At 40.1% G+C, this 27,427-nt stretch overlaps 1 protein-coding gene across 1 annotated transcript; it reads right to left on the bottom strand.

The window, feature by feature from the left end:
* Positions 1-38: 38 nt before the first annotated feature.
* On the bottom strand, positions 39-14,532 carry chfr (checkpoint with forkhead and ring finger domains, E3 ubiquitin protein ligase). Its single transcript, XM_044196296.1, has 18 exons — positions 14,376-14,532; positions 13,306-13,427; positions 12,422-12,521; positions 11,996-12,105; positions 11,841-11,900; positions 11,540-11,731; positions 10,173-10,250; positions 8,740-8,914; positions 8,434-8,588; positions 7,949-8,111; positions 6,925-7,124; positions 6,563-6,679; positions 5,964-6,047; positions 5,233-5,303; positions 5,006-5,093; positions 4,766-4,873; positions 4,238-4,310; positions 39-3,501 (listed from the first exon to the last, which is right to left on the bottom strand). The coding sequence occupies exons 2-18, from the start codon at positions 13,409-13,411 to the stop codon at positions 3,459-3,461; spliced, it is 1,923 nt and encodes a 640-aa protein (XP_044052231.1). The 5' UTR covers positions 13,412-13,427; positions 14,376-14,532; the 3' UTR covers positions 39-3,458.
* Between the last annotated feature and the right edge of the window lie 12,895 nt (positions 14,533-27,427).

Here is a 27,427-nt window from a genome sequence, read left to right on the forward strand (position 1 = left end):
CTACTCCTTCTCCCTCATTGAAAAGTCCAGAGAGTATAAATATGCAAATGTTTTTATTTAACTGCCAGATACAAGATGTCTTCTCCTTCACTAAAAACTCCATTCTTTGTGTGTCGGAGGTTTCAGGTTTCCATCACACGTGTGTACGTTGCATTTTGGACCACAATTTGCTTCTCAGCTAGTGAGGTCACAAAATCCTGCTCGTACCTACACGTCTTAAAGCGAACACAGAAACTTTCCACCGTCAGCAGATGAAAGTGAAAACAGCGTTTCAGTGTCAAGCAAAAACAAATTCTGCACAGTGAAGCTTAAACATCCAAGTGAAGTAACAATAAGCAAAACATTTTTAAGTGGACAGTGATTTTTATGGTATTGACAATAGCAAGTCAGTTTCTACAGACAGCTATATCAGTCTTTTAATTTGTTCAGATTAATAGGCAAATCACAGACAATTTCAGCATTACTAATACAATATACAGGGTAAAGAGGCATTTATCAAACATATTTATTAACCTCACAAATTTTTTGCATGTGTCTAGTGCTGCTCTATAGGTTTAACTAGAAGTTGATTATAGTCTAGACTAACTGTTCAAATAGTGCATTGCATACAAAGTTTACAGGCATCAGTAAGGACTTCCATCCCTCATACTGAGAGAGGCGTGCCCGGCTTCAAACTGATGACGATGTGAATGTGACTGATGCCTGTTCAGTCTCCCATATTCTTGGGAGCTGTGATGAGGTAGAATGAAACCTGCCTCTTCCATACTGCTGAGCAGCCTGGTCCAGACGTTTGCACACAAAGTGAGTAAATAGTCGCCTTAGTATACAACATAACATACCCCCCACCCCCAACCCAGGGAGAATGCAAAGCACTCCTCCAAAGCCTCTTTAATACTAGTTCCTGATTGGAGCGGCTTTGGACTGTTGTTGGCTTAGGGTGCCCAGATCTCCAGTAGGGAATAATTAAAACTCAGCCACTGATGGGGGAATCGACCGGGTTTGTGCTGAGGGCCTGAGCTGCTAAGGAATGCCAGTGTAGCCCCACCATGTCTTCAGGGGTAAAATAAAATAAAATAATAAAAAACACCTGAACCACCTTGCTAACACCACAAACTAACTCAAATTAAGGAGCTTGGGCAAAGGCCAGGAGTGCCCATGTACAATCCCATTTTGCTACCAACATTTACAATGAAAATATGAAGAGCTACATTCCAAAACAACACATGCTGTATCCATATTCACTATGGCTAATGTTACCTATACTATATATCAAAAATGCACATAATGTCCTAAATCCAGCAAAACCATCAAAGATATCCCCCCCCCCTCCTGATGATGTACATGTCATTTTGGAATGAAACTCTTCATATGTTTACAAATCAGATATTATGAGCCAGAATATTGACATCTCATATGCTGAATAAAGGCAGCTCTTCAAGGATGTTGGGCTCCTATCATAACCTTGTAGATTTAAAAAGAAGCCTTTTCATTTGTGTGAGGCAAGTTATGTGCAAATATCCTCATAAGTTGTACAGTATAAACACATCTAGCAAACATTTTTAGACATATTTAGTATATATTCTTCTAAATCAATTGAAAAACTAAGAACCAGCATTTATGTGAAATCACACAATCTACTGGATGCAAGCTAAGGCCTGCTTTTAACATTTTCTACTTTATCTACCAGCATTTTTCTACACACTAATAGTAATAATAGTGAACCTACAAAAAAAAGGAAACATCAAGACTATTACATCATTCTCGTATTCCAATATATAAGGCCTCTTGAAACTAATGTCTGAATGTTCTTATTTGACTGGGCTAAATAAGTCCAAAAGAAGAAGCAGGCTGATTTGTCAATTTCTTCAATAGTAGCTGTGCATGTTTGCATGATCGGGACTTACTGACACTTGGGTGATAGTCATAAATGAGGGGTCATCAGATTCAACATGATTGTTTAGTGACAGCTTTTACATGTTGACAGAAATTTTTTAACCCCCAGACATGGCTAACCTGCAATTTATAAAAAACAACAAAACAACAAAACAGCAGCTTTGTGTACCTGAGGAACCAGAGAAAATCCAACTAATATCTCCAAAACATTAACAGAAAAATCTACTGTCTGAATAAACCTCTATCAAAATTCTTGCAAGGTAAGCGATAACATATATAATGGAAACACAATGACAACAGAACATACTGTTGTATTGGCAAGATTCTCTAAACTGTTGGTTCTGCAAGTGCATCCTGCAAAACTCTGCATATGAAAATTGAAACTCTATGGGCCAATGGCACTAAAAGCAACATCACCATCAGCATATTTAACCATTACTGGTTGCCTGGAGGGCAGACTCTCAGGAGTCTACATGGAGTAACTGTGCATTTCATCACAGCTTAGCCCTTACTACAAGGCTCTGAGAAAGCGTCCCTTCTAGACTACTTGGAGATGATTATCCAGAGCAAAGCATACAACAGAGGCCCCTGTGCCCTCTGACAGCATTACAACACATTGATCCCTTTCCCAGTCCCATACAAATATCACATGGGATTATGAATCTACCCTAGTACATATGCAGGGCTTTGATGTGGCTTTTTGCCCTTGTCTGGGAACACAGTAATGCCCTGGCGAAACAAGTAAAGTCCCTCAGAGGTAAGACATTTACACGTCATAATATAGTTTAAAGATTTGATCTTGGGAACAGCTTGTTTTTTGGCCCAAAATGGTGCTACAGAGTATTACTATTACAGTAATAATAATCACTTTACTGTGGTACAGATGTTTTCATCTGCATTATGTTGTAGGAAGCCCTGGATTCTCAACTCAGCATTTCTTAAGACTGTCATAAGACTGTTAAAATACATCACAATTAAAGAAGGTAAATATAAATCATTGAGGGTTTTTTGAGCCTCAATTACCAAGGCTGGAGGAGGACATAATGTAAAACATGCTCACCAACAAGTGTAAGCGTACATAAATGGCCTTAATCCATACAGATTGCCTCACTCGCTCTTAATCTGAGAAAACCAACATTTTTGTCACATAGGCTGGAGGACATATCAGGAAGCATTATTAACAAATAACAAATAAATTACTCTGGTGGTTGGTTACCTGGTAGACTAGACGAATGCATGAGCTACAGCCAAAAATGATCTAAATTTAAATGGTGGCTGGTGTTAAATGCCCTCACAGGTCTTAACTCTAAAAACCACCTTAAACCTTTAGTAAACATTGAACTTTAATGATATTGTGCATAGCATTATTTCACACAGCCCTGTGTCAAGACAGACACTGGTCACTACTGTAAATGGATACTAATAGTAAATTCTGCATTAGGTTATTGCATAACATCTGGAAGGCAGTTAGCTATAATGGACACAACAAAACTTATGAAGGTCGTGTCTACGAGATGCTCAGTTATCTACATTTGACACGTAAAGAAACAAACCACTCTGCTCCTTCAGCTCTTGAAACGTGTCTGCTCACATATGTGGTTGAATTTCCTGAAATGAAAATAAAGACAAGAAACCACATACATTAAGAGCTGCATGTAAAAACACAAAACCAAAGCATCTTACACAGGTCTTCAAACAGCAGACATTAGGAACTATAGCACCAAGTTTATACAAGGACTCCGTCTAGTGGTAAAATAAGTGAACAACATGCATGGGGTGGACACCCAGTGTCTCACATTTGTCATGTCTGTTATGACTCAACAACCTGAGGCACAAAAAATGGATGGATGATATCCATACTGCTGGCTTAACATGCTATAAAAAAAAGGTGTGGCTTTTCAAAACAAGTGTCTATAAATGCTCCGGAATATCATAAATAAATGTTAAGTACAGGTAAAAAACTGCTGCTCTGAATCTATTTTACAACTATGTCATTCCTTTAAACAAAACATATTATTAAATGTATATCATGTCAACATTTATAATTTCATTATTATTAATGAAAATTATTATTAAAATTATTATATATATTTTTTTTATTTTTTTAAACTACAAATTATGGCTACTGATAAACATATAGTATAGTAGAGATTCAGCAGCAAGACAATGTTAGTTGCAAGCAATATACTGCAACATTTAAACATTTTTGTGTCACTGCTGCAGAGTCAATGATGCAGTTTCCTTGTCGGTTGAAACTGCATTTCCACCATATAACCCAGAAGGGCAGATAGGCTATCTGAGACTGAATGAGTTTATGTGGTCCTTTGTATGTAAAAAGACTTACATTGCATGATGTGCCTTCACCTGCGTACGACAGTTGCGTCCCCAGTAACAGTCGGGACGAGATATTACAGCAGCTGAGGAAAGAACAACAGATTAAGTTGTTACATGGAAATGACATAAACCATGGTTCCCACACCTTCTTAAACATCAAATGCAAGGACTTTTCAAGGACTTTCCAGGCCCAATTCCCTCAAATTCATTCACCCAAAACAGAATAATTTGAGTTACAACACAGAAACTAGCAGGCTTTACAGAAGCTCACAGACAATTTAAAAGAGAGAGAGACTTGAATGTGTGAACACTTCTCAATTGTACTGTGTTACAGTGAAAAAAAACAACTTCAATTTATATTCTTGCACAAAATATATAAATTCAAGCACTTTCAGTGACCTATGTCTATTTTCAAACATAAACATTTAGAATAAGTAAAAGTCTCATCCTAAAAACAGCCCCTTTTATGTCTAAGTTGTCTAAAAAGCTGAAATGTCATTAAAATTGGCTGCACAAAAATGATTTTGGTCTGTCTGACCTGGCAGTTCAGATGGAGGGATGGTCTGTCTGTACTTGTAGGCCAGCTCCTTGAATGCTCGCAGGCCACAGCAGAAGCACAGGATGGCACTTTGAGAGATACGACAATCTGACAGACACAAGGACAGGATATTACCACTTTTTCTTTTTATATATGACAGCATGGACTCACTCACAGCACAGACAAAGTGGCTAAACTGATAATAATAACAGTGCCCTGGGTTTTGATCTGAAAGCTCACCTGACATATAGTAGTTTCCCTGCTGTAAGGCCTGCAAAGACTCCTGGAGCAGATCTCTCCATGACTTCCCTCTGGAGGACAGGTAGTTCTGGTGGAAGGATGGAAACATACAAACGAAAGCATCTTAACATCACATGTGACAGTAGCTACAGACATGTATTTCAAGCATCTTACATTCTTAGCATCTTCTTAGTTGATGCAGTTGACATATGGATAGTCCATCTTACCTGGAGGATCTCTGATTCATAGTTGTTGTTGTTCAGCACACCATCCAGGCATTTGTTTGTCAGATTGAGCTCTGAAAAACATTTATTTTTTTCAGTGGTGGATTTGAACTACGAAACATTTAGTAAACTACTACAAATAAATTAGCAGTACAAATAAATATCTGAGAAGCTATATCGCAGAGAGGATTTTTTAGGGGTTGCAGGTTTGAGTATGAATTCCTGAGCTGCATCTTTGTGGTACAGAGAGCTGAAGTTCATCTCTGCTGCTAAAGCGCAGGTTTCTCCCACACAATACTGCTGAACTGTGTATGGAGTTTTTAATCTCATACTGTGTCTTGTTAACACATTATTATTACTCAAAGTCGGACACCTCAAATATGATGCACGGTTAGTGATTACATGTGTACATGTTGTGGAATTAATCTAGATTCTGTGCAGTGCTTGTTGTAAAAGGAAAGCACCAAAATATTTTCTGCTGTGACCTTTCACACAAATATGCAGGAATATGCTTCATTAGTTTTCCAATCTGCTAAGAAAAAATGTTAGTGGGAAACACAGAGTGCTTAGAACTTATGACAAGCATCAAAATTACAGATATTGCATTTGGACACTATTAAGGAATCAGCCCCTTCAATTAAGGTGTACTGTGCCATACAGGTCCAAGCCCACTACCCAGCAATAAGCATAACTGGAGATCCCCCTGGGGCTGTTTTGCTGAAACAGATACATACCACTGAATCGAGCCAGACAGCCTTGACACCCAATCCTCTGGCAACCCCAGTACATATGACAGAAGGGTCGCTGGCACAGCACACCTGCCAACACACAGCATATCATGCATACAAGGTTTATAATGGAGTTTGTGCAACTATCTATCCATACATGTGAATGGCTAGCAAAGTTGTACTTTTTTTGTAAAGATTTTTTTTGCCTTTATTTGATAGGAACAGCTGAAGAGAGACAGGAAATATTAGGGAGAAGGGGGATGACATGCAGAACCAGGGCCGCTGCGGTAAGGACTCAGCCTTGTACACTGGACGTGCGCTATACCAGGTGAGCCACGGGGGCACAAAGTTATACTTTAAATATCAGCTGATTTTACATGCATTGCACACTTCAAAGTATGTATATTAAGTATGTCTTTATACTGAATAGCCTATTAAGGCATACCGGCACTGACTGACTTATATTATTTATGAATACTGGTTTCCTATATTAACCTTTTTATTTCACTGTAGTTACATGTAGTTTTCTGAATGACAGCATAATTTTATCAGCCACATTACATTACATTTCTGCAGAGGGCCTAACATGCTAAGGGACCACTCACATTGTTGAGCAATAACCTGCTGGCTGTTTAGCTCGGTCCGTCTGTCTGGCATTGGCTGGAGGCAGCAGGTGCAGATGAGATGGCAGCCCTGAGGGGGGCAGCGGTACTCCTGAGGAGCTGCAGACAGGACAGGAGCAGAAAAAGGTTGTAGATGGGAGCTAAGTCATGAAGATCTGAATGGTAGGCAGGAGGATCTTCACAGTTGTGGTAAAGTGGGCTTTCAGATGCATGTTCCAATTACAGAACACACTGTAATTCTTGCACATTGTTTTTTGTATTAGGATAATAACAGAATGTTGTTCCCTGCAATTTGCCATTGAGTAAAAAGTAACTACTGATTTTCCTACCTAATCTACACTCACCTGAGGGGATTTCAGAGGATGTTGAGGGCTGCTCCCCTGTGGGCTTTGCAGACCACTCCTCAGTTGCTGGTTTGGATGGAGCAGGTATAGGAGGTGGAGGTGGCAGACCAGGGAGCCAGTAGTTTGAACCTGTAGCAAACAGCACCTGACTGACCTCCATCCTGTAGCCAGGACACTGTCTGCACATCACTAGAGGCTGACTGGGGACATAAAACACACAAGAAAACCATCACATGGAGAACTTCACTAAACAAGCAAAAATTAGAAGTTAATAAGAAGGATCTTGCATTCACTAACATTGTGTCTCTGTCAGTAATATTATCTGACGTGACCGGAAGAAACTGATTTATGGACTAAATTCATCTACAATCCAGTGAGAAGTAGACAAGATGCTGCAACAAAACAGCTGGGACACACTACACACGTTAACGTTACTGTCAGTCGGCTATCGTTCATCAATTAAACCCTCCTCTAGATGTTCACTAAAGAAATATCACTACGTTATCCGACGTTTTAGCTTCTCCTTTCAAACTAAACCCAGACAGTGAAAAGTATTTTAATAAACAAGTGAGTGAACCCAGCTTCTGATTGATAATTTGCTGTTCTGCAACGGAGACTGGTAGCTATGGTAGTGCCAGCTGAGCAGAACAACAGAGAGAGAGAGAGCGGTTCTGTTCAAACAGACAGAGTTTATAATGACAACCCTTCGTCCAGCTGAGGAGAGTCAGTCTGTTGTATTACTGCAGGGCAGAGTCACATGGACACTGTGTGTGAACAAGTCTTTTCCACTGCCCACAAGAACACACCTGTAACTATGGTAACTGTACACTACAAAGATGGCAACAGCTGTAACCTCAAAATGCTCAGAAAATTTTTAAAAAGCACAACAAAACTTAAGCTAAAACTAACAAAAATCAAATGACTAAAATTTGACTAAAATAAATATAAATTTTGTCAAAATACTAAAACTATTCAGAATCAGGTGTCAAAATGAACACTGGTTTCAAACAACCAGACCTTTTACCTAATGTCTGAGGAGTCACTATCATTGTCAGAGAGCTCAAAGAGGTAATCTGAACTTCCCTCCTCATCAGAGAAAGAGCGCTCAACTTTTGGCTGCAACATGTCCTGAGTTATCTTGTTACGGCTGTCCATGCTCTTCAGGTCCTCCTCACTGCGACACTTTTCTGTGGGACAGAAAGAGACACTCAAGTCAGTATCTAATTAGATTTTCTTGGAATGTATACCATTTTAGAAATTATACAAGGTTAGCAGGATGCCATTCCTTCTCTCTTGTTTGAATCTCAATCATGTCAGCTTTGGTAGAAAAACCTCAGCCACAGCTGCATTTTACTGACAATGTGTTGTTACAGTATGTACAGCCATTTTCCCATCCACTTTGACCCTTTTCAGTTGAAGGCAAAAAAAGGTGCTGGCATTGTGAATAAAATAAAGTGCAATGTGTCATGATTAAAAGATGCTATCAAAATGATCTTTATCTGTGCAAACCTGGGTGCTGAATGAGGTAGGCCTCCACCAGGTTGTTAAGGATGTGGTTCTTACGAATCCTCTCCACAGGGCAGCGGCAGGTGGGGCAAAGAGAAGAACGCTCCATCCAGCCTGAATAACAGGCAGCACAGAAGACATGCATGCAAGGCTGCAAGCTAAAGCAAAAACAAGAGAGGTAGAATTCAACTCACACACTATTGGCATTTGCTGGACATGCAAAGTGCCTTACAAGAATACAAAGCAGGGGTTCAAGCCGCAAACCTTATCTAAATATCTGTGCGGATGCCACGGTCCTCGAGATCTTACCTGACACAGTCATGCAGTAGGTCCTGGCAAATAACACATGTCAGGGTCTCCTCCATCTTGTCCGTCTTAGTGCCTTCCACTGGTGGTTTAGACAAAAGACTCCCAAGACTTCCCTTAGTTGTACCGACCACTTCTGTACTGGACGTGTGTGGCAAGCCCAAATCATAATTTTTATCTGTAAACACAATAACTGTATATAAATAAAACTTTATTTATAGAGCACTTATCAAAACAAAGTACAAAGTGCTTCACAACAAGAAAAATAAAATAACACAGTATATTACATTCTACACTGAGCCTGAGTTTTTGGCAGTTGTCTGGTTTGGGAGTTGGAATAAAAGCTCTAAATAAAGCTTTGGTAAGACATAAAGGGCCCTTTTTGATTTGTGCAAGTGCAATGATAAGTGCAAAGTGGCAGGTCTTGGGCGCACGGACTGTGTGGGCGTCTCCAAGCGCACACTGCTATTTTGGTTCATGTATGTTCAGCAGCACAAAGTGCAAAGGGGCTGGCTGAAGGTGAATATAGATGGGTTGTGGTGACTAATATATACACTCTCAGCCAAACACTCTCATAGCTCTGAAACAACCGTGCCAATCACAGTGAAGCATGACGACATCAGTTCAACAGCTGAAGAATCAGCTTCTCCAGGAAATCATATTGTTGTCTGGATGTTGTCAAGCAGCACACAGCATCACAAATCTGTAGCCAAAGGCAGATGGTGTGGGTTTTTTTTTTTAACAGTTAATTAGTACATGCTTTTTCTTGTCCTGATTCTATTAGATTAAACATTGTAAATGGATAAAATCATCTCTTAAAATGTGATTGCACCATGATTTTTGAAAAAAAGTTGGAAAGGAGATCATGACGCAGAGGATTAATGAGCCCCGGTAATCTGCTGTTTCACACATAAACAGGCGGAATACCAAGTTGTAACCGACCAGTCTGTGTGATCTGCATGTGATTTAATGAAGGTAAACATGGTGGACGGCCGTGCGTAATGGCACTGAACTCTGGCGCTGCACTTCTATAATTGGAGGCTGCAGATTTAACATGTGTCCTCCTGCCTTCAGTTGGCTGCAGAGATTTGATTAATTGAAGGAGAAGCTTTTCATATCGTATAAAGCATCTTTACACGGTAGATACTTTAAGAATCAACCAGATTATTAAAGACAGACTGCAAACAGATGTGCTTCTGACACGTCTATTCTCAGCGAAAAGTCCTAATTTCCACAAAAATACCGACAGCTAGAATGAACCTCCCACCTGTTTGCGCCTCTCCTCCCACCTGTGCACCGTGCGCTCGGCACAAAAATAACACACAGACAGCTGCTTGTGCTGGTCATTGCGCCGCAACGAAAATAGGGCCCAAAACCTAATGTGAGGAATCAGGGAGCCAGGTTAATCTCCAAGTTAAACATTTTTTTTTTTTTACCATCATCAGTTTTTCTCCTCTTGCTTTCTGGCTCCATGTTGTCCATGTCTTTTTCTTTCTGTGCTGGGGCAGCATCGCCTGATAACATGGAGGAACAACAGACCTGGGTAAAATAATGTTGTTAATCCTTCAAACTGCTGCTTTTGACATACATAGATTATGGAAGACTTTAGTTGAAAAAGTTTAGAGTAGGGGTGTGTCATATCACATCTTTCATGTATGTGGTGGTTGCTACCAGCACCACTGTGAAGGACTTTGTTCCACAAAAGGAGCTAGTTCGGTAGTGTGAAAATTATTTTTAAAAGAAAATAATAATAATAATTATAATAAAAATAAAATACCTTCTGAGTTTTTAAATGCTGGGAGAAGTGGAGGGAAATGCCTCAGTTAATCACGGTCAGGTGGGAATTTTGGAGGAAAAAGTCAACACACAAAGCAGATGAGAACAGACAGTGCTGTCAGTTAAACACCAGGCTGAAGAAAGTGTGACAATCACCAGCTGCACACGTTTTTGCCAATATGGTCTGAGTTAAAGTTAGTTTAAAGTTCAGTATTGATCAGCTGCAATCAGTTGACTAACATCAGCAGGTCTGTTTCCATTAGTGACAGTGATCAGAGTTATTTTAAAAGAAGAGCACAGAGCCACAGCTCTGTCTGTCTGTCGGCACCTCCAACTATCACACAGACAACATACAGAGGCTGGCTGGATGAATCTGACCACACCAGCTGAAATTATGTTATTATAATTATATTATTACAGTTATATTTTAATATAATTATTTTTTTAACTGATGGGTTAATATAACATAGCCCATACTATTGCTACTAGTGTCTTTAAAAGGAATAGTTTGACGTTTTGGGAAATATGCTTATTTGCTTTCTTGCTGAGAAAATGGATAGCACTCTTCCATCTGTCCATTTAATATATGAAGCTACAGCCAGCAGACTCAAGGTTAGCTTAGCACAAAGACTGAAAACAGCTAGCTTGGCTCTGTCCAAATGTACAAAAAATGAAGTGTAAAGACAGCACGTGTTGTTACGGGGGTTTATGTGCCGGACTCTTTTTTGGCCGGAAGAAGTCACTCCCTTGTCATCACCATGAGGTTACCAAGCAACCACTGTGGGCGGTCCCTGCTCCCAGCCAAGAAATAGTCCAGAACATAACCACAGAACGCTCCTCCCACCAAAGGAACTTAAAGATGCTGTAGATATTCATCTACATGAATTAAGAAAACTTCTCAGCGTAAATGTATAAAATGTAAAAAAGTGATGTACTGTTCTCTTCCAGAGGGAAAGCTGAAGAAAAAGTCCTTCCTCTCGACACAATGGATCACCCCTCTTCAGCATTGTGTGAGCAGAGTACCTACCAGAGGCAGGACAGGTTGTGGTTGCCATGGGACCAGAAGTGGTAGGGCTCCCAATACAGAAGTGGGAAGTGGAGGTGGAGGGCTGAGGTTCCTCCTGAGTTGGATCACAAGGAGCCTTTGGGAGCATTACAGGCTCCACAGAGAGTGACATCTCTAAAGGCGGAGCAGGACTGTAGGCCGACCTCTCCATGTCTGAAGTTTAGATACAGGGTGGGGGTTACTATTGAGGCACAATATAGCTGTAGAATAAAAGTGGTTGCATTCAACAAAAGGAGTTGTGAGGAATTCCCCGACTACTTACCATAACCATGTTGTGAAACGGCTTGCTCCATATTGATTGAGTGGTAAACATAAGCGATGTCTACAGGGTTAGAAGAAGAGAAGATGTCGTTCGTCTTTCCTTCTTATAAATTCATATAAACATTATTCTCATGGCTAACAAAATCAACAACTCACTTTGTTCTGGCTCACTTTTCCTGTATACAAAGTAGATGACATCGCCGTTCTGCAGAATGTGAGTTTGCTTCTTGACCAGTGTGGACATGTTGATCACCGTGCCATTAGTGCTACAGACAAACAGACATGCAAATGGATGTGTCACTGTACAATGTAAAGGTTTCACATGTTTACTTTATGAAAAGGACAAGTATCAAAATCATACAGAAGTACACAATTGGACAGGTCTAAAAATACAAGGAGTCTTTCTTTCAAATGTCTGGCAAAGTTTTTCAACACACGATTTGTTTAATTTCTAATCAATAGTTCCCCACAGAACTTATATTATTCTAAGTCCATCAGGAAACAAACACATGATACGTGGCATGCTCCAATTCTGTACCGCAGTTAGAATTCTGTGATGGGTGAATGTTCAGCACACAGTACCTCATGTCTTCGAGCCATGCCAGCCCAGAGCTTTCATCTTGCACAATTTTGCAGTGCTCCCCTGAGACCAGTTTGTTGGCTGGAAAGGACAGATAACATCCTGGCAACACCACCACCACGAAAACACAGAATAGACATAATACAGATTACTATGGCTCTCTAAGATGAGCCCACTTAATATATTTTTCAGCTTTTTCATGCCCTTTTGGGGGGAGTATAATGGGTAATATACTATGTATCTGTTAAAGAGTATGACAAGACGTGTTTTCATGTAAACAAAAAACAAACAAACAAAACCAAAAAAACAAAGTTGCCCATCCAACCATTCCAAAACAACTTGCTGATATGGCAATACAGTTCTACATCTTCAGCCTATCTTTTAAAATTAATTTCTTGAAAATTCAACCTCATACCTTGCCATGACATTTTTTTAAACCTTGTATTTCCCAGACATAAACTAACCAATTAAGGCTAGTCGCTTTGCATTGCAAAAAAGTAGACCCCAAAGGCTCTCGACAACAAAGCAGACACAGGGGGAAATATAGGCCTAACCTTTTCTTAAGCAAAACCCATACAAAAAAAAATCTACTTAATATTCTGCACACATGTTCTCAATGGATGCCTTTTGTTATCATCACAAGGGGTTGTCTAAGTTTGGTGCACTAAAGAAGGCTTTGTGTTTTCAAGGGGGAGGTTTTAAAGGCTCCAGACACTGACAGCAATGTCTATGCTACAGACAGGACTGTCTTTTGTTAACAGGCATCACCACTTTTAGAGCTTTTTAAATCAGGGTAAAAAACAAACAAACAAAGTTTTATGAAATAAGATTTAAGCTAAAGACAAATCCTTATTGGTCATTCCATAACATACAGAAACTAACCTACCTTTTTTTCTGCCAACTGTACATTCCCTGTTGAAAAGCAGGACAGTTTCACTGGAGTCCACTTTGACTAGCTTTCCCCATGGTCGTCCTCTTCTATAACTGTCCATCTCCCACTGTTTTTTTCTGTAAGAAAACAGGTTTCATTGTTTTATAGACTATTAGACAAATGGTGGCATAGAGAAAGTGAAATTAACCATCAAGTTTTTGTGTATGCTGGTATAAACAAAACCTGCGAAGACATTTTATGTCGTCGGTAACCTTAGTTGCTTTACGTCAAACTAACTATTCATTGTTGCCAGCCAGATGGGTTCTAATGTCAGATGCCAAATTAGGTTAAAAATCTGACATTTAAAGACACTCAGGTTCTCGACAGACATACCCTTAAAAAACTAAATAAAAAGTCTTTTTAAAATGAATCTACGCATCCATTCTTCATTTCGGAATTCATTCAAAATACCAGCTTGCCCTTATTTCATTAGGACTTCAACTCAAGGAACTGTTTACTTTCCCACAGTTAAGTTAAGCCATAACACATCACAGCACTTTATCATTTTGAGTAGCCAGTTATGAGTTTGAATTTGATTTTAAATCCAGTGCTGTTGGATATATCATGTTTTACCTGTGCCGAATTCACGAGTGAACTTTATCGATTCATAAAAGATTATGAGCAACGTTAGGACAGATATATGCTACATTAAATTGAAAGAATTTCTCGTCAAGTTTGGTAAGGAACCCATTGGGGCAAAATCTGCTAACGTGACCTAGCTTGGCTTTTATGAGTTTACTAGCTATCTAGCGTTATTAGCTTTGTTGTGTGACATGTTGGAAAAACGTTAAGTTATTTCAATCGTCAACTATCAATTTGACAAAATGTTTCATACTGCACATGATGATCATCACACATAACGTGAACATACACAACTTCGTTCACTACATTACACTAAGCTAACGCGATTGCTAACGTTAGCAGCCAGCCATACTGTGTATCTAAGAGAAAATCGGGAGCACACTGCAACAACCAGAAATGCCCGTAACGATACACTTCTCTCATGTCTGAAACGATTACTTTACCGTCAAAAGCGTAGTTTGTTGTCCCAGTAGCTTTGTATAAAACAGCTTCTTATCCTCATGTTCCAGCTAGACACAAGATGCACTTCCTGCCAAGCTCTGGGTTGATATTACCGTCATCAGCTGATGGAGGAGGGGCAGTTTGGGTTTGTGGTTAAAAGTAGGTGTTTGTGCGTGTGTGCTGAGCCGTGGTGCTGAGGCTGACATCCTCAGAACGAAATGGACACTTTTTCGCTGGTAGGTCTAATATAAGTGTCACACTCTGAATTTTATGAAAAATGTGCCCTGAAACGTACACCTGGTGGCTGAAAGGCGTGCACTATTGTATCAGAGAAGTTAAGAAAATAAGTAACGTGTTTGGAGCATATAAGTTTGCATCATGTGGTACAAAATAAACTTCTGTTACACCCAACCAGCAGTGCCTGCAACAAATGCTCCTGCATTTAGCAAGAAAAATGCACTTTCATGACACTTGGCAAGCATTTTGAGAAGGAAATGGATTTTTACACAACACCATGGCTTAGCCTACTTTGAGTCAAGACAATGTAGCTTGTAATAGTTACTATACTGTACAGTATATGTAAGATGTAGTGCCTCTGTATTTTTACTTTTATTTTTCATGCTACATATAGCATTTAGTAAATGCTCATAATGTGTGTAGTATTTTAGGTTTTTATGGTTACTGTGACACTTTAATTTTCCTACGTGGATTAGCTTATCAAAATATGAAAGTATGATTTACCAAAACCTCCTCATCTTTTTTGCAGCTTTTTGGACTCATTAAAAAAGATATCAGTGGTTGCCTCTCCTCATGTAGTGATACTGAGGCTCAGTAAGTTGGTGATGTTTGCCACCACAACACCAGAAGTCCCATGAGGTACAAGGGCCTTCACAAGGTACAACAGCTCTCCCATGGGGGTGATTATCTCTGCAGCCAAATTTCAGGTACCATCTACCTGAAGGTACTCTGCAACCTTGAGGTGGGCAGCATCCCTGCCATTTCTGGCCAACGTGGATGAAAAGTCCTTGAGTAAAAATGGAAATTTAAACAAAAATTTGAACTGGGCAACTCCAGCTGAGGAAGATTGTGTGATATGCTCCAGAACTGCTTCAAGTTTCATAGTGGTGAGTTAATTGTTTTCAATAACAAAGGGACATTCTCTATGTACATCATGTACATGAATGTGTTAAAAAAAAACAAGAAATACCATAAATACAAAAATCTCATAAAAACCTTAAACTTATATTTCAAAATATTATCAAATCAACAGCAAAGAGTTCAAAATCAGCAGGCTGAGGGGTGTGATTGAACAGGTTTCAACTTTTTTCTTTAATGTCTTTTTTTTTGCCATGCTAATCAGGATTCACATTTAGCCTTTCTCCTCCAACAACGGAGGTGGTTGTGATAAGTACGCAGAAAAGAACATATTTCTTACACTTCCAGCTGCTGGTAATTCCCGGCTGCCTCTCCCGAAAGTCTGCATACTCGCTGTAATTTTGTTCAAACTTCCTCTGGCTGTATCTGAGGAGCAGAGTGAGGACAGTCACACTCGGCTTCTCAGCACTTTCACCTGAAGAGAAATATACCAAGAGACTCTCGTTAAAACAAGTTCAACTTACATCCTTTTAATATAAGTAATATTCATGAGGATTAAATGTTGATAAGAAAACAGTTTAAAAGAAAGTCCAGCAATTTCAGTTTTAACTATGACTGTGACTATGATTATGGCTGTTATCAATAAAGCATTAGCTGGTGCTTAGCCTTGCATTAGCCTTCTAAAATTTAAAGATGACTTCATTGCATTTGTAACTATGTAACTAAAATCACAATATTATGTACATTTCAGCTTTGATGCATTTATTTTAGGTGGTGGTGAATATAATTTCAACTTTATATTTGTGTAATTAGTATTTCTATATTTATAATGTAAAATTGTGCCAAACACATAAAAAGAAAAATAAACACTAGATTTGTATCCAGTCACAGATGAATGACTTACCCTCACAAGGTAGTGGCACATGCTTGCATACAGAGCAGAGTAGTTGGGCGTCTACATGGCCTTTATAAAGACACAGTCTATGACTTCTTTGAGATTCTCCTCAATCTTAGGTTTTCTCAGCTGAATCATGAGCTCCTGAGATGTTTCAGGAGTGAGTCTGTTGAGGATAGTTTTAACCAAACTGAATAGGTTTGGTTTCTTCTCTTCAGGTGTACTTCAGTACCTGACGTCTTAGAGGCAGCCTTAGCTTCTTTCTTCCTCTTAAAGGAGGCTGACCTCTTCACAAACACAACCGGTGGCTTCTTATTCCGCCCCTTCTTGGACAGGCTTGGGGCTGTTGAAGTTGGTGAGGCAGCTGGCCTCTCCTTAAACACCACAGGTGTCTTGTTATCCATCCCAGTCTTGGCTGTTTTCTTGGTTGAGGATGTTTATGAGGCAGTCTCACCTTCTTTTTCTTGATGAAGGAGGCTGGCCTCTCCCCAAAAACAACAGGGTCCCTCTGGTCTCTCCTGTTCTTGACCCTGTGGTTAATCAAGTTCCTCTCAGACTCTGACAGAGGAAATGAGATTAAAGTAAATTTCACCTTCTTCTTCCCTTGTCTTCTGTATGTAGGAATGATAAGATAGGTCATAATCAAAGGCAGTGAGTTTATCAACTTAAACAACAAAATATAAATGTAAAAGAGAGGTGATGACACCTTGTACTATTGGCTTCATCTCACCTGTGCATCAAGTAAATAAATAGACAAAATAGATGTGGATTAAAACAATCACCAAACCCATCTGCCTAATTATGTATGTCAAACAAAAATTATGAAAATGTTGTAATCATTCATTATATCAGTGGATGATGTCACATAGCTAGTGATATTATAATTGAAAGAAAGAGTCTGAATAAAATTACATTCAACATGTATACAGTATGTCATGCAAGAATCACAGTCAATCATATCATAGTCAATCAGAAAAAGAAAGAATGAAAAAGAAACATAATTGACTTCACATAATCACCCCAAAGAAAAACACTGGCAACAGCTAAAGCTGCATTGACAGAGAAAAGTTTTCAGCTTTAGCACAGTGAGGCAGACTACAGGCTGAGGCTGTTCTACAGTACAGCATTTATCACGCACCATCCATTCAACGTCCCTGAGTGCTCTGAGTCTTCTCAGAGATAACCACATCCCCTTCATTTGAATATAGCAAATGGAAATGTGGCATTATGAAATAGTCCCATGAAATAAATAAATGTGGCATTTCATAGCCATATTTAATAATTTCATATTTATGTTTTTATGTATTTTTATGTATTATTATGATTAATATTGACTAAAATGGCATTCTATAGCCCGCAACTTTACTGTTTTTGTTCACTCTCACCCTCTCATAGTGTTGTTTTCGGCTGCAGCGTGCAGCTGTTTTCAGTGAAAGGTCTTAAAAACGCTGTATAGGCTACTGCCAGCTCAGCACCAAACAGCAGGCAGACAAGGTTAGCGACTAGCTGGTGAACATCGTGGAGCATTTAGTAGCTAAAGATCCAGCTGTTTCCCATGGAGTTGGTAGAGACCAAAAACAGAGCTAAAAGAGAGTGAAACTCAGCACTCTGGGCTTGAGTACCACACTCTGTAATTGGATATTGGACTTCCTCACAAACAGACCCCAGACAGTTCGGATTGGCGGTCACACCTCCTCCACTCTAGTGCTCAACACTGGAGCCCCCCAGGGCTGTGTGCTCAGCCCCCTCTTGTTCACGGCAGCGTGTGTGCGAAGCGAGTGTGTGGTAAAGCAACTGAGATACAGCGAGCGGCAGAAAGTGACAGTGAATGGAGTGGAGCAGAGGAAAAGATAAGCAGTAAGTTGTCAACTGCTGTATACTCATGACTGCAACCCCTGACATGGAGACAACTCTGTTGTGAAGTTTGTGGACAGAGAACAACCTACTGCTCAACGTCAACAAAACGTTGATTTTAGGAATAAAGAGGCAAAGACACACACCCCTGTATACATCAGTGGAGCTGAGGTGGAGCAGGTGAATAGTTTTAGGTTCCTGATAGTCAGCATCACAGACAACCTGACATGGTCCTCTCACATCTCCACTCTGGTTAAGAAAGCTCAGAAACTGCAACTCTATTTCTTGAGGAAACTTAAGAAGGCAAAATTCCTGTGCCAAGTTCTTATTAACTTTTACAGAGGAGCAATAAAAAGCATCCTGACTGGAAACATCACAAACTGGCATGGGATTTCAATTAAATTCAATTTAAATTTGTTTATTTATATAGCAGAAGTTATCTCATTGCACTTTTTCTATAGAGCAGGTCTAGATCGTACTCTGCATAATATTATTTACAGAGACCCAACAATTCCCACCAAGAGCAAGCACTTGGCAACAGTGGCAAGGAAAACCTTTTAAGAGGCAGAAACCTGGAGCAGAACCAGACTCAGGGTGGGGCGGCCATCCGCTGCTGAGAGAGAAAGAGCGAGAAAGAGAGAACATACAGTAGCACAATGCAAATTCCACATAGAATTTTAAAATAATAATAGTGTAATGGTAGTGGTAATATTAATATTAATAAAATAATATTAATATTGATAGAAATAACAATCATAATATAATACGACTAAAAATAATAATTGTAGTAGGGGGTGTTGAGCAGGAACATGGGAGCAGTAGAATTTATTTTTAGTCTTATTATATTATCGTTGTTATTCCTATCATTATTAATATTATTTTTGCAATGTTATGTAGGTGAAAAAGGCAGCCCTTGAAGTTTGTTTTATGTTGGAATTAAAGGACAAATCCTGATCAAAGATAAATCTGAGGGTCCTTACGGTGGTGCTGGAGGCCAGGGCAATGCCATCTAGAGTAACTAGATCTTTAAATATGAGTTTTAGAGGTGTTTGGGGCCAAGTACAATAACTTCAGTTTTATCTGGGTGGGCGGGTGATTAAAACAGCCCAGAAGATCATTGGTACCAACCTATTGAACATCTGTGATATTGGTGAGGTGCCTGCGCAGAGCCCAAAGGATACTCAAAGACAGTACCCACCGCAGCCACAGCCTGTTCACCCTGTTGCCGTCTAGCTAGAGATACAGACTGTGAGACTACTTAATTCATCCTCAGCACTCCACCATGTAATATAGTTTTATTTCCACGACTTATTATTTTTTAACTCATCTACTGTATATAATTGTTGTATATAATGTTTGTTTTGTTTTGTGAGTAGGATAAAGGGAACTACAACTCAAATCTCGTTATACAACCCTGTGTTGTAAAATGATAAATAAATCTATCTTGTACCTTGTACCTTGAATATTGGACTTACATTTGCCAGGTAGTCAGAAACATGACTTCAAATGAATGATAATATTGTTCCGTACCTGCTGGATGTGTAAATAAGCGAATGTTTGCTAATAAGTTCACACAGTACATATCAACTTAAAACGTAATAATATATCATCATTGTGTTATTGCAGATTTAAATGTTCGTCACAGTGTGATTTAAGCAATAATACAAAACCTCTTTCTGTTTCACATTAACTGCATTCATAATTTCCATATAGTGAATCCCACCGGTTTCAGTCACTGTTCACATTGAAAAGTTATTACACAGCTTGCTTTGTGGGACCACTGACAATTTTGATATAGGATTTTATAGTCCAATTACAAGTGGGCTGATCTTTCTTGTTTAAGAAAGACCAACATGTCTCTCTAATAGAAATAGCAAGTGAGTCCTTAATGCAGGACTAATCTCTGCAAACCCCCATTTATTCCCTGGCAGTGCATTATTAATGGGCAGTGTGGAGGCTGGTGAGTACAGGGGCCTCTCCTCACTAATGCTTTCATTCCTCATTGTTAGATGCCTGGTGAGGAAAACACAAACACATGCTGCCGTCTTACAGACTCATACCTACACACACACACACACACACACACACACACACACACACACACACAGGGATATAAGAACATGAAACACACACACACACACACACACATGCCTACACACCAAGGTGTGCCATCCATGCAGAATATATTCTTAAGGGAAACTATTTATATTTATATTTTTAGTTGGCATTCAATGTTGAACACAGAATCCTCTGCACAACCATCTGATAAGATCACAACGGCAAATTGAATGCAGCTTATTGAATCCCACACCCATGCTGTCAATCAGCATTTTCTAATTGGATCAAAGATTACTTGTGGCAGCTGTATAAAACATCAAACGAGTAATTAAATGAAATAATGAGAAAATAAACCTTAATGTTGCCAAGTGGGAATGAAGGCGAACTGAGGAACATCATTCTGCTGTGCTCTCTGAAATTATCTCTCTCCGGCTCGGGCTAATTGCTGGAGGATGTCCTCTTAACTGAGTGTGAAAAGCTGTGTCTAATTACGGCAACATTAATCAGGCATTAGCATGTTATCACAAGGTTAACTTATCAGGAGGGGCCCAGAAGCAGCTGGAGGTACCATTTACCCATGCTGCACTGGGCCAACTGGGCCACAAGGGGTAGTGCTTGTTCTTTCTATGAATCATTACTCAGCCCCCTTAAGGAAATCAAAGGCAACCATGTTGGATTGCATTGAGTGAGCATTTTAGTTTTGAAATACTTCAGTGTGGAATGGGAACATCCAGAATCAATATCCGCTATTTCCTGCTCATTGCAGGGCTGAAATGAGAACATTTGTCCTCAGGGGGTTCAAAATGTTAGGTCATAATTTGTTAACATCTTACTTTGCATCCTCAGACACACCAAAGGAGAGATCTTTACCATACACTGTATGAGGAATTACATGGACTAAGAGAATCAGCAAAATCAATGTCAAGCAATTGTGTGCTTGGTGGAGCAGTTGAGTCCAATGTAATGAAGATTGACTGGATGATGATTGCATCCTAAATTACCCCACGTCAAATATGAATACAGATAAAACATCAGCCATCACTGATTGCCTCTGCGATAACAAGCAGCACAGATTATTGAATTAGTATTTTTAGTTTAAATGTGCTTTTAAGAATGTGACAAATACATTGCTATAAGGATTTCAACTGTGTGTTTTGGCCTATTTTTGTAACATCTCACTGAATAATGTCTAGATGTAATAGCACAAAGATGTATGTGCAAATTTTGAGTCATCGCATGCCAAATGACCTGCTGTATGTGTGTAGATTAAAGGTCATTTCTGGGAGCAGTTTGGTCCTGTGCCCTGACTTTATTACCAACAGCTCCAGAGAAGTCTCATCAGGATTCCAGCAGGGCAGAGAAGCTGTACCTCCAGCAGCCCTGCCAAAGGCGCTCATTTGTCAGAGAGGCATGGAGATCACAGGCCGACAAATCTCCCATGTCTCCCCGACTGTCAAGCTCTTTGCCTGCATATCAAAGACAAAAGAACAGAGCCGGAGAGCAAGAGAGCAGAGCAGTCATTCTATTTAGAGATGGTCTGCCTGTTTAAACCCCCCTGAGCGTGCCCTTTGAAAACGCCTATTAGCCTGGGTGAGAGAGATTACAAGCAAATAAAATTACATTCATTGTGATATTTGATTTCATAATACCCCCCAGAATTATAATTACACCGCACTCACACTTTTCATTTAAAAACCATTCGGTGTCAACAAAGAATCTGAGATGGGAATGAGCAGGTTGTGCATCTAGTGAGAGAGTGCACATTATCAGGCCTGTTTCACTAGAAGTAACAATAATGGGAGAAGAATGGAGGCACTAATATGAATGTAATCAGGTGAGAGAGTGGGATTTAATGATATGGAACATAGAGCCTTATTTTCATCTTTCAGTCTTTTGGAGCAACAACAGGAGCATGTTGGGAAGAAAATGCCTTTTTTTCTGGTGTTACATTCCTCCCAGAGGCTGCAATATGGAAGATTTAATTTTTTTAAAGGCCCACTTCTTCTTACCAACCAACACAAGGGTTAAATCCCCCATCGGCTCTCAGTTGCAACCTGTGTGTCTGTCAGGGTTGCACCAAAAGCACAACGGTGTATTACATGGGGAATGTGGGCATATGCTGTCTGGCTTAAACCAACAAGCAGAAGGGAAGAGATAAGAGACATTCTTGGGCGGCACAGAAACGAGGCATGAGAAGGGCCAGCTTGATAGCAGTACTTGTTGTTCTGATGTGTTAAATAGCTGGCCTTCAACACCCCAATCAATCGCTGAGTGAGCCACTGTGTAGCCAAGGGTTGTGTGAGATAGCCAGATGGCTGAAGTCAATGGAGCTTTGCCTGGGCTCTTGTGTCACAAAGGGATGATCATGAATCTGGCCACACAGACTGGACAAAATACATGAAATATTGCAGGCTGAGTGTTTTGCTAGGTTGATAAGCTCAAATAGATGTTTAAAAATATACCACTGATAACTCTCATATTATTCACTGGTTCTGAGCTAATCAGCAACAGAATAATAACAAGTCATCCCCAAAACAATGAACAACATAGTTGACCTCGGGTGACTATTACGTGCATTTTTGTTTTGGTTTGCACGACTGGCTTGTCTGATGTGATAAGTATTACTGTAGATCTCACTGCGTGTAATGATACCTATCAACCATTGTGTGGTACTCCTGCTATTTGACACAGGGAAGAGGCAGGCAGCCAACACGCCAATGTGCGCATACAAGAACGTCTGCGGGACAAGACAAGCATTTTGAATACGCTCCAAGACCTCCAGAGGCCTGTGTTGACTAATCTGCAAACAATCCACTCTGCAAGCCCCATTGCAAGTGGAAGAACAAGCCCCTTAAGCTGTGACATTAACGAACACAGCGAGATAAGATAGGTTTGTTATCTTGGTGCATGGAACTCCTGCCCAGATAGTAGATAAGAGCCTTTCAAAGCGTGTTTGCTGCCAGACAAATTTCCAAAGAAGCATGGGAGGCAGGCAAAGCCAGGCCTGGAATGTTGAGAAGCCCTGTCAAAGCCAGTTTAATGAAGAATATGATCCCCCTGCCCTTTTCCACCTTATTATAGCCGCCTTTGGTATTTTAATGAGTAAGGGTTATAACTCGTTGATAACATAGTTGCAGTCTAAAACCAGTGGCCATTCTGTGCACAGCAGTGTGGACCTTCCTGTGCTGAAAGAAGCAATAAGAATCCAATATGCATCAAGAGAACGACCTCACACAGAGATGTTGAGTGCCCTCATGCAGAATCAAACTGGAAAAAATAGAATTTCATAAAATAGTAATTGCAGATGTAGTGGATTAGAATATTATTTTGATTGTTTCATATATTGTTCACATGCTCAGGGGCAGTGAACTGCCTTTAATAGTGTCTCCCTGTGATAATGATGCCACACTGACTGACAGAAGTATCATGTTCCACATAAACATTGTATGAATCAACAGATGGCATCGTTGTCTGTATAGCATCATTTGTTCGCTGACTCAGATTTATGATTTGTTGCCACTGAGTAACTTGGCAGGCCATATGTGACCTGCATGTCCATTTTCTATTAACATTTGGACAACGTACACTTTTCATCTAAATGTCTTCAGGTCTTCTTCACAGAAACAAGTAATTTTGGTATCATGAAATCTTAAAATAATTTGCTTTCTAAAACAAACATGTGTCTTCAAGTTGAATGATATAAATTCACTTCACAGTTGCTTATCCATCCCATATCAGCACTGTGGAGCTTAAAATTCTATGGCCTGTGGTGGGAATACAGCCTGTATTTATTCATTATTAATCCTGGACAACCTAGAGCTTCCAAAGCTGTTTGTGAGTTTGGAACATTATTCGTTATCTGATTCAAGACTAATTTCCTCACTTTGTTTACTGCAACCACAGTTTCAAGAGCTGTTCCTGTTTCTGATTATGCTTGTTGTGGTGAAATATGATCAGACTACAGGTAATGTGTACTTGAGATGTTAACATCTTTTGATTATCATTAATAATATATGGAATCCTGCACACAGTGTCCTCTTAATGCTAACTGAAATGTGGCCCAACCCAAAATCAATTGCTATTGATTTTTTCCTGCATTAAAAATTTTAAAAGGGAAGCTTGAGTATATTTGATACCACGTACACACAACCAAGTAGGTCTGCATTTGTTAGATCACTTTAGATCACTAGGTTCCCGACGCTATAGGGGCATATCCAGAACATTTTGAATTGAATAAAGAGTCCTAATACTAAAAATAACTGTATCTGTACCTCTAACCAAACCCTAACCTAACCCTATCAACCAGCTAAAAAACATATCTCAATTAGTTGGTCATTTATTGAATCAAACCAAACGAAAACCACCCCATTACTCATCAAAGCTAGAACAGATGCTGTGCTTGGTGGTGGTCATATTCCAACATGAGCCCTGGCTCGGAGGGAACACTGACAGTTTGAAATTTAAGCCCTGGGTTTTCAGTAGAGGTCTAGCATGGTCTTATGTGGAAAGATAGGAAGTTTTATTTTTAAATATGTTATTAATTCATAGGCTGTAAAAACAACCTTTTTGTCAATTTCATAATTTCATATTGGAAAGGAAATCCTCACACATGGACGCCAAGAACTAGGTGTTGCGTCTCTGCCAGCATCAAACTGAATAAATGCTTATGAATATGCCCACACCACCAGAGGGGATGGACTAAATCGTAATTTTCATTCTGCGGCTTGGAAAAACTTCCGCCTTCCCGGATGCCAAGCGGCTCTGAGGCGATCCCAGTGATGAGCCAAGGAACGCTCTGCTAACTGAGCTCTGGAGAAATACGGTCACGGCAAGATCCATATTCAAATAAACTTCACTCTTGGCCCGTGCACACAAGCCATGTTGTCACCAACTGGCAGTGCCTCTCACCGCCCCTTCAAATACTGAGCCACTTTTGATTAACGTCTCTACGGCTAATCATGTGCGTTTGCTGTGCCAAATTGGACGAGCCACGTATGGCCTCCATTTGCCTTGAGGTCTTTTATTTTTTTAAACTCATTCGAAGCATTTGAGAGCCTCCCTTTACACCACCCACCACTCTCCTAAGTCTTCTCTTGTCTAGTGCCCATACATAGAACAGAGAGGGTGGTGTGGCGGCACAGTGCCATCCTGTGGGTCCCTGAATGAGAGGACTATCGCTGCCAGATGCACCCAGCTGCATAAATGTTATTCATTTTTTATGGCTTGTGTACATAATATGGCCAGTGTGGGAGATTGTGAGGTTCCACTAAAGGCTGGAAAAATCCTCAAAATTGAATCAAAGTGGAAAACCTATTTTGGCTGGTGGCTGTTCTGGACCTCCTTCTTTTCCATCTCTCTTAATTCTCTTCTACTCCTCCCTGTCTCACATTGTGCTCTCTGAGGTTCCTCTGTGAGGGATTTACAGTACATTCTTTCTTCTAGGCTGCATTGGCTGGTCTCCTTGCACAGCCATAGTGGTGGTGGTGTGAGACAGCCGGAATATTTGTCATAGGTCCAGAGGTGCAAAGACATTAGACAGCACTTTGTCACCAGGGTCCGGAATTCACACCATTTGGCTGTTTCCAAGTCAGCTCCTTAACCGCTGACTGGCCTGGTTTCTGTCAGCTGCCGCTCTGTTGACACTGAGGGCTAAAAAAAGATGGCAACATGGAAGGATGTATGCTACTAGCCTTTTTAGGTGGTCAAAACAACATACAGGCTACAAAGAGCGCTGTGAAAGGAATCCACAGCCAAAGCCCTTGACTTGGTGCTCTCTCCCTCAGTTCACAGTTCAGATATAGTTTAGTGGTTTAGAATGGCTCTCGTCAGGGTTTGCTAACCCCTGCAGTGAGATGGGCTTGAACTCCGAGCAGAGCCATGGTCTCCCAAATCACCAGGCCCGGCTGAGGCCTCAGCAATTCAAATGTGATCATGGCGGGGGCCTCCCGTCTCATTACCAATCTCCATTTCAAAACAGCCTTCAAATGGGAACTAATGCATTAGCTCTCACTGGGGGAAAAGTCTAGGGAGCCACTACATAGCGGCTCAAAAACGCTTTCATACATGTTTTATCAGTGGGGGAAGAGTGAGCAAGAGAGAAAAGAAGCCTGGACTGAACCATTCATTTGTTGCCCAGCTTATTAGCTTGGCACTGTGTTATTAGCTGCCATTGTGCTCTATAAAAGCCCCTTAGGCCTGTCCCAGTGTTCGCTGAATCTGGGGTGAGCTCTGTGCCAAGCACTTTTTGGAGGTATTTGAGACCATGAAAATTCAATCCCAAACCCTCAGCATTGAGGTTTCTCACAGATAAATGAAGAGGATTAACAGAACAATAAAACAATGTCTTACCTCAGATACCACCGTATCCTATTAATTGGGATTATAGTGGAGAAATATGTACAAAAAACAACAACACAATCTTGTATCACAGTCGCTTTTTTGTGACAAGCTGTTACATGAAGCCCTGTCATTGTAACAATGTTCCATCAAATAGGAAATGTGTTCCAAATTTTGAACAAGTAAATATAGAAAATCATAAACCATCCGAGCAAAAAACAAAACAAAAAAGCCTGGACATGTGAAGAATAGCTCTGGAAAAGGGCTGACAATTGCAGAAGCTGTATTAACCCACCTTGGGTTGGATATGCTAGGCAATGTGTCAATTGATTCCTATCTGATGATGGACTGTGTGCTGAAATAAATTGACCTTGCCAGACGATGAGTGAAATTGATGGAGCTTTTCATCTCCGGAGGGCCGTTCCACACTCAGCCGTAAAATGGATAGAGCATAGGATGGAGTGATTGAGTTGGGGGAAAATGTAAGGTGTGTGTTTTTCTTCTACCAAAGCTTGCTTGGTAAATAATAGTTACAGGAAAAATCACTATGCGGTAACAAGTACAGGGGTTAAGTACCTGTTGTTGACTAGATGATTAGGACTAAAAGCACACAGCTCTAAAGTGAAGCTGGCCACTGACAGATGCTACCTGTCGGAGGAATATGTGGCTCAATTACCGGGAGCCTAAATTGAAAGTGATAGTGATTTAAGTCTTCCCAATACGCAAGCCCCATTCTGGCAAACAGTCTTTTCAAGGAGCCCTTTTAAAAAACCCTGCTGGAGTGTGTGAGACACAGGAGCGGCATTGATTTTCAAT

The sequence above is a fragment of the Siniperca chuatsi genome, linkage group LG5 (genome assembly GCF_020085105.1).
Source record: "Siniperca chuatsi isolate FFG_IHB_CAS linkage group LG5, ASM2008510v1, whole genome shotgun sequence".
NCBI classification, from domain to species: Eukaryota; Metazoa; Chordata; class Actinopteri; order Centrarchiformes; family Sinipercidae; genus Siniperca; species Siniperca chuatsi.

What these genes read in the sequence shown, in the direction of transcription:
- chfr (XM_044196296.1), bottom strand. Translation starts at nt 13,411, where the DNA reads ATGGACAGTTATAGAAGAGGACGACCATGGGGAAAGCTAGTCAAAGTG. An exon ending in CTACTGCATGACTGTGTCAG is followed by an intron (nt 8,589 to 8,739) that starts GTAAGATCTCGA and finishes TTTTTGCTTTAG; the next exon opens with CTTGCAGCCTTGCATGCATG. An exon ending in AGTGACTCCTCAGACATTAG is followed by an intron (nt 7,125 to 7,948) that starts GTAAAAGGTCTG and finishes TTATGTCCCCAG; the next exon opens with TCAGCCTCTAGTGATGTGCA.